Here is an 8432-nt window from a genome sequence, read left to right on the forward strand (position 1 = left end):
CTTGGTATAGTTTCCATTTTTGTTTAGGTGTGAGCACGAGAAGAAATAAAACCACATTTGGTGCCATGCTTTTATTTAAACGAAAGGAAAAAACTACAACGGTACCACATAAGAGGCAATGACAATATTTTACAGCACAGCATTTGAAAAAATATGGAAGCTATGCTCCATAGAAGTGGACAAGTAAGCACACAATACACTGTACATTTTTCAACAGTGCCCATTAAATCAATTAAATAGCTGAATTTGGCTTTAAACAGCCAAATAATAAAAACTAACAGTCATCCTAAAATAAAATAAAACTCAGTAGCTGTTGTGACTGTTAGAATATGAAAATTTGCTCCAAAAACTGACATGACAGTTTGGCAATTCAGTCATAGCAATAGTAATACCCCTGATGAAAGCACCAGTGTGTTCTGAAAAGGTCAGTGAGAAATACTGGCCTTCATGGAAAGCTTCCTTATTATTCTCATGTTTTCATTTTAATAGTTTCATTTTTTTTTGAACATGAACCCAACCATAGGCCCACCCTAATTAGAAAATTTGCAGGCTTAAAAAGGAAAAGCTTATCTAGCTTGACTTTTCCTGTATTAAGTAAAACTTTATACTGCAAGCAATTAACTTTTCAACTGCATTATTCACAATCTACTTTTCAACATTGCACAAATCTTTCCCCTGTTGACAAGTGTAAATTTCATTATTACATTCAGATACATCTCAAACGAATCAAATAATTCCTGTTATGTACTTAAGCTCACTTGGATTAGATCGATGCGTGTGCCTTTATGGTGTTGCAAATTACCAGCTAAATCACAGTACACGTTTTAGAAACAAAAATCCTCCCATTATGAAACTTCTTGTGAAGTTCTTCGACATGTGTTAGAGTTGATTCCAGCCTTCTGGTTTCTTCTATCACTGTATATGATACACTATTTCATACGGTTATTCAAGATATTCCTACAATGGTAGTTGTAGGAACTGTCTAACAGGCAGAATGTGCAAACCCTCTTGCCCCCATTTAATATTATTTATAGCTATATACACAATATGTATACACTTGAAATATAAGAGTTACATATCCTGGTGATATACATGCAAACAATAGGAATCTGCTAACCACAAATAATTTTGAGCCACAAACATATTAAACATATATTTTAAAGTGTTTTTTCTTTTTTTTTCTTTTTTACAGATTTAACAAATATACATAAATATAAGAACATAAATTACAGTAAAACTGACAGCATTTTTGAGAAAATATTTGTAACCCAGATGCATTGATGCCTAAGGCTTTATAATAATTTAAAAAAGTACTGTTCTAAACTGTTTAATGGTATCTCATTCAGGTGCATCTTTATATAAGTAAAAGAGTACATCATTGTAGTGAGGCATTGTTTCTCTCAAAGCACTTCAATGAGAGAAATACAAACTTAATTTTAGTGTCCCTACGAAAGAGAATGGAGTACACACTTATAGCACAACACTGTCTTACGTTAATATGGTTGTCGCAACACTGAAACAGAACAGAATCACAAATCATTCAAGTCTTTTCCTGAGAATGAGATTTTTTTCCCCCAACAAATCCTCTGGTGTACATTATCAAAATAGCCACAGATTCAGGGGAGGCTTCAAGTTTGTAGTTTGGTTTGGTTTTTTTTTTTCTTCAGAACAGTGCTATGCTAAAAGCAAATTATAGGAGAAACACTGAAATGGAATCTGTGAAATAATCAAACACTGTTTTGAAACAAAATGCAGCCCTTTGTAAATAATACTGAAATATGCTTAAAGATTATTTTTGTAAAGGGTTATATTATCAATTTATTGAAATGTACCCTCAGGCCATTTCTGCCGTTTGTGTTTATAACTGTTAAGTGTCACAAGCCGTCATCTGATAGCTCACATCAAGAAAAGAATTTACCAAGACACTGAAATTTCTGAAATCAGTTGTCTATGCCCTGGAAAACTGATCTGAAGGCAGGAAGGATGAGCAGCGGCCTAAACATTAAGATCAGTGGGAATTAGATATGGTGTCTCAGTGCGTTCTGTGATTCTTCCGAATATTTTTAGTGTTCCGTCAGGCCAATATCGGGGATCTAGTTCTGATTGTTTCATGAGCTTTTATTCCTCTCATGGAGACACAGTAGCTGACTGTGTACTCTCTCTTGATCTGCAACAATGCAAAATAATGCACATCTGCTTAAACCCGTTTAGAGGTCTGCCAAATCTTTTTGCTCTGCATTTTAATAGGATTATGAACATGCACGTAGTCAGTCATTGTATCTCAGATGATAACTTCCTAGGACAGAAATAATTCCTTTATTCAACTACACCCTGACTTGCTGAATAATTAATTTGAAGGGAATTTTAAAACAACTCAAGGATTTTTGCTTTACTGTTTAGTCTATAAGCAAATCAGTACTATTTAATTGAAACAGAATTCTAATTAGGAGAATGAGCTGATTTTATTACAGTACTCAATAAGGATTTTGCACAACAGACCCATTTGGCTGTTTTTCTCCAACATATAACATTGTTGAATCTTTAGTGTAAGAGTCAATAAGCAAAAGTTCCATGGTACTGAGTATATTAGGAAGTATTTCTCTCTCTGAAGAGAAAGAACAGTTTCAAGACGAGCACAAAAACATATAAGGCAACGGATGTAAAAAAAAATGTAGCTTGATTCACTAAAGATGAACATTCAGTGCTTCAGTGTATCCAAACAAAATACAGAGCAGACATACTCTATATATTGTATTAGCACATACAGATCTCCACACAAGTCAAACATTTCCATAATCACTCAAAGTATTCACTTAAGCAACAATCTTCTGCACTCCTAAACACTGTGTTTACATTCCAGTTGGACATGATAATAGAACTTGGTGTCCAGTTATAAGTTCTAAGAGTCTTGTTGGCAACTAGAGATCTATTTCCTATAGGCAGTAAAGATGAAGTGCAAGTTTATCATAATTGTCTGAAGCGAAATCTCTCCCATCTACTATGCCTTGGTTGGTAAAAGTTTCTTCGGAGTTACTGGTCTCTTGGTTTGCCACAGATGGCTGTGAATGGTAATTGCATCAACACTGGCAGACAAAGTTTTAGCAGGTATGTGGCTAAACTGCTTCCTGTCAGAGTTGTATTTGTACAGTCCCTCAATCATTTTCTTTGTGATAGATTTGGGACCTATCCCTGTCAATTTATTAATTTCTTCAGTATCAGGGCAGTATGTATACAGAGATCTGAACTGGCAGCCTGAATCCCGGAACAAGATTAAGAAATTATTGGCATCAGATTTCTCCATTTCCTTTAAAAAAAAAAAAAAGAAAGTCACATTATGAAGTTTGCACATTCAGAATTATCACTGTCATTTTGAATTTCTTTTCTATCAGAGCTGAAACTTCTGTGCAACTCTTTCTGTTGAAACACCTTATTTTCAATCATTATAGTTTTCTAAGCAAGTTTAGTAACAGGAAATATACATGCGTCCAGATGTGCCCAAAAGATCTGCCAGTGCTAAAATGGGTTTCAGTCATCCCTAAATGCATTGAAGACTGGTCAAATTACTAAGTCAGTTGTTACATAGGGAGCAAAGGTTCTCTGTTAGCTGAAATCTTCAGATTCCGACTCCACCCGGCAGAAATTCTATCAGATGTGCATTCTATCAGTATGTATGCTGCGCCTTGGAGGTAAGCTTGACTGCTTTACAGCTGTTCTTTCCTGAGGTTTCTAGGGGTTATTTTGCTCTCCTACTTGAACTGAAGGAGTCTGTATTGACTTCTCATTTGCTCTTTCCAAGAAGTAGCTTTAGTTGTAGGGGTATCAATAGGAGGATCCTTATGAATAAAATGAATTTTTTTCTTGTTGCCAAAAGCAGGTGTGTGAGCAAATGGTAACTATCTTCATGCTAAAGCTCCCACATTAAACAGATAGTAGCTATTAGTTAATTAACATGCTTTTTAATTAATTCAGCTTCCCATGTTGCACGTTCAGTGTGATAAGCTGTTCTTTCTGTAGCACTAGAGAACCTTTCTTCTCACAGGGCAAACAGCCACAGAAAGTACTCAAACCTTTTTCTAAGAGCTGATGTCATTTCAGAATAAGATTCCTTTCAATACTTGCATTTATACTCAAGTGTCTTCCTAGCATGTTAGTCATGGTTTGACATAAGCATTTATGCTTTAGAGGAAAAATGCCCTTACCTCCAGTATCTTTTTCTTTTGACCTTCATTCACTTTTCCAGCCAAGCAGCAGTGTGCCAGAGCATTCTGAATTATATACTTATTGGATTTAGCACTGGGCTCTTTGAAAAGCTTTGGTCCTGTGGGGGAAGAATGACAAGTCAGCTAAGTTTAATCAATAACCCAGCAAAGAGTTAATTTAAATACTGTGAAGTACTTTTGCTACTAATCTTTTACATGCGTGAAAACATAAATCCAGGAGTAATTAGAATTAGTCTAGAGTTCACAAATTTTACAAACAAGTTTAATGCCATTCTTTCATTACTAATAAATGTTTGCCATCGCAAATAGAGCTACACCGGCCCAGCAATCAAACATGAACTCCCTAACAGCTGACATCAAAAACTTAGTGTTATTTTACTATTTACCATACAAAGTGATATTAGGTGGGCAAAAACAGTCTTTATAGTGATGGTGGTGCAAGGTCTTCGCATTATCATACAGTATACATTTGGAGAAAATGGATGAATACACCATTATATTTTGATAATTTTGATTCATAATAAGAAATTGGAAGGCAGACTGAAGTTTTTAATAAACCACAAAGGATCTGTTTGGAAACAAGGGCCCAGAATATTTAAATTCACATCACTAGGAAAACTGTTTTCCTGTTGCAATTTTGTTTTTGCTTTTTGTCACACTACTCTAAATTGAGCTTAAATTTCACCTCTTCTTGCCTCACTAGACAGATTGAAATGCACAGAGTAACTTCTGAGTCCACCCGCTGTTATGAGCCTAACTGTAGTTTACAAATGCTACCGAGTCACTACCTTTATTTTGAACTTAATTTTCATCTTGTATTATAACCATGTTTTAGATAGTTTCATTGCTGGGGTTACAGCAACAAAAACCTCACAAAACCTTACAAAGTTTTAAGATTCCAAACATAGATAATCAAAGCATTTTCATGCATAGAACCACTAATAAACAGGTACTTTTCTGAATATTGTTGTCACTGACCTGTATATTCTGTAGCAGAGGCAACTGAAGAAGTTGTAGATGCATTTTCCCAATCTTTTTCACCATTACGACTACCACAGCGACTTGGAGATAAGAAACCTTCCACAGACTCAGATCTAAACATCAGTTTCGAAAACTATTTTTAAAACTTCAATATTAAGAGAATAAATTCATGTTCTGTATAAACTGTTCTTATGGAATACGCATGAAGATGACTTCAAACTTGTTTCTGAAATTCATTATGAGTCATTATCTCCAAATTCATTTTCAGGTAATTCTTAATGCAAAATTGATTCTTGTGTTCAGAAAAGCCTAAAATTCCAGTGAACACAAATCTTTCCTCTACTACCACTTAATAACTTTCTATTACTTCCTCTATGTTAAGAAAGAAAAGGAGCTATGTAGCTGCACATAGCACACTGGTTTTGTAAAACATGCACAAGCTGAGACTTAACTACTACTAGGTGAACTCCAGAGGCCAAGTTCTTGCCTCATTTATAGCTGCCCAAATTGTTTACTTGGTAAAATGAGTAAAATAAATGACCACAGTTTTATTTCCTAATGCCTGAGAAACAATCTATGCCTTGCATCAGAAAGATATACCTATTCTTGAGTAGGAAATACACAGATTACCTCTTCCAATCTACGTTAATTTAGTATAGATTTTTTTTTAAAACAAAAGAAATGGTTATTTTAGCTTTACCTTGGCGTTCTCTTGCCTGACTGCACACTCTCATTGTCCCCTGTATTCAGCGATGCCAGTGAAAGACTAGATACTGAAAAAACACGATAAAGCTGTGAACCTGGATAAAAACAAAGTTAAGGCTTAAAAACCTATACAAGTAGCAGAGTCTGTTCATTAGACCCAACACCAGCATCCAGAAGTTACTAAGTGCTTTTGTATACGCAGCTCTTACTCCAGTACATGATATACCTGCATGCATATTTGGTGCACTGTATTCTCAACACTTTCTGACACCCAGGCATTTGCAGCCATCTAGAGTAGTCTGCAACTAAGCATTAATGTGAAGCATGAACATGGGCACTAAGCAAATCAAAGAGTGCAATAAAAGTTAAAAAGCCCTCATTAAAAAAAAAACTTCAGAGATACAATTTAAAGCTTACGCTGGACTCTTGGAAGGTGTTAATGAAATAGTTTAAATTTCGTTGGAAGATGGATGGAAGCTGCTAGAGAAAATCCAGTAACATAACAAGGCTATAACAAAAAAGGGTAACAGAGTAGTCCAGTTACTTTTTTCTAATTGGAAATTGGCAACATTTCTTTCAGTCACTACTGCAGTCTTTTCATTTCTAAATCAGCTGTTCCACATGACTGCTGCTGCTATGATGCTCATAACTACACGTGCAGTAGCTGAGCAAGTGAAACTGACTAAAAAGAGAAAACATTGAAGTAAAATGTAATTCTGGCTGTACTAAGCAGGAGCCTAAGTACTCTTACTTTATAGTGATCATTTTATTTATCGACCTCCTTTCTGCCAAGAGTTATTCATTCTTAGTTTGTCAGCTGCAAGAAGAGATTAGTGACTGGTAAGAATATACATGGGTGTACAAAATTTGTTGCATAAATTGGTTTTTCTACAGGTTTTCATACAGTTAAAAATCTGTTTCTTGTCATATGCATGCATGCATAACAGGTAAGTGACATTCATACTTTCATTCTTATTGACAAACGTTGCTCTCCAGTTTTGACACGTGCAGTTTCAGCTTAGCACAAGACACTTCTAAACGCACGTGCTTGTTAGTGCCAAAATCTAAGCTGGTGTTTTAGCATGAACAGACTCTTCCTCCACATGAACATGGGTTACCTGGTGGACCTTTGACCGGTGTCTTAGGTGACTCAATGTGATCCCTATGAATAGATTTTGGACGTGGCTTTTTTTGTTTGATTGACAGGGAACGTGGTTTTATAACAGTATCCATTTCTTCCATAAGCTTTAGTTGTTTCCTTCTCATGTATTCCTGCTTAATGAATTCTCGCCGTGCTCGTTCATCCTCCTTCTTCTGACGTTCTTCTTCTGTTTTGCGTCTAAAGAAATCATCAGATAAATTCAACAGTAGCAACTTTCCAAGATAACAGTTACAGTTAGCACATTGCCAGTGAGGAAAACACAAGCATTAGATTTTTAGTACTTCAGAGTTCTCAGACATCAATAAGAGGAACAGAGGAACTTGCCATTGTACACCTGTGCAGATTGAAGCCCAAATTGCTAAGCTCTCTCTCAGAACATCAAATGTAGAGCAGGGTAACGATCTGAGGAGCATCACTCATGTCAGCAGGGCTCATGTTCTATGTAAGCTATGGACTGAGGCCACCTGCTGATTTCACACAACCAGCTGGCACATCTTCAGCTAGGCTCCTAAGCACATTTGACTGGAGGATTAAATAACCTTGGATATATTAAGATGAATTATTTGACGTGGAAGTAAAGCTATTAACTATGACATTTTTATGTTCATGGTTACCAGTCATTTGGACCAGGATATGTAGTTGGTTTTACCTTGTCTCTTCTTTCTTATGTTCTAGCTCTGCTTCCAGCTGCTGCTTTCGAAGCTGAGTCTCTCTTTCCCTTCTCAAACGCTTCTCCAATAATGCTGCTCGTTTCATTGCCATGTCATTTTCTGCCTTTTGATCATCCTAGCAGCAACAGTATTGAGAGAAAAAGGACACAAATATTAAGATGTCTACATGAATCAACTGATTTTGTCAAGTCATTAGACACTTAACTCTAGACTGGGTTGCAATATCTTAACACAGTTTGGAGGTAATTAAAAAAAGTGTTTCAAAAAGATTTTTTCTTTATAATACTAAAAAGATTTTTTTTTTTAATTTTTAAAGACTGAATTTAACTTTTTATTTCAAAAGGGAGTCTCAGAAGACTATACTCCCACAGCTAGGAACAGAGGGAGAAAAGCTCTTCCATGGGCAATTGAGATATTAAACCCAGGCTGTACTTTACAAGCTTTTAGTTATACTTGGGCATGGAATAGCGAAGTAAGAGTTGAAAAGCTAAGCAAGCATATTTAACTGAGGTCACAAAAGCTTATGTTAAAAAGAAATCTACATTCAGCATGCATCTTCCTCACTGAAACCCCCAAGCACTCCTCTATGACTAGGAAAGGGGTACTCTGTCATGCTAAGAACAGCAATGCACTAGAATCTGAGCACTCTTATGCTGTCAATTAGTCATCAAATGCAGAAGATACACTTGCACA

General features: G+C 35.8%; 1 protein-coding gene and 1 long non-coding RNA gene across 8 annotated transcripts in view; one reads left to right on the top strand and one right to left on the bottom strand.

Annotated features, from left to right (window-relative positions):
- The window catches only part of LOC107053916, a 48346-nt gene that overhangs the window by 2889 nt on the left and 37025 nt on the right, over positions 1-8432 (top strand). The window lies entirely within an intron of this gene.
- CAMSAP2 (calmodulin regulated spectrin associated protein family member 2) overlaps positions 57-8432 on the bottom strand; it is a 61784-nt gene continuing 53408 nt past the window's right edge. For 2 of the 4 annotated variants that reach the window (XM_004943106.5, XM_015290351.4), the window contains 6 exons: positions 7718-7854; positions 7025-7245; positions 5902-6001; positions 5199-5314; positions 4200-4318; positions 57-3304 (listed from right to left, as the gene is read on the bottom strand). In XM_004943106.5, coding sequence (XP_004943163.2) covers positions 2999-3304; positions 4200-4318; positions 5199-5314; positions 5902-6001; positions 7025-7245; positions 7718-7854 — 999 coding nt within the window. In that variant the 3' untranslated portion in view covers positions 57-2998. The remainder of the gene's footprint in view (positions 3305-4199; positions 4319-5198; positions 5315-5901; positions 6002-7024; positions 7246-7717; positions 7855-8432) is intronic. The other 2 variants (XM_015290352.4, XM_422188.8) reach the window with 1 other exon arrangement.

The sequence above is a fragment of the Gallus gallus genome, chromosome 8, assembly GCF_016699485.2.
Source record: "Gallus gallus isolate bGalGal1 chromosome 8, bGalGal1.mat.broiler.GRCg7b, whole genome shotgun sequence".
Taxonomy (NCBI): domain Eukaryota; kingdom Metazoa; phylum Chordata; class Aves; order Galliformes; family Phasianidae; genus Gallus; species Gallus gallus.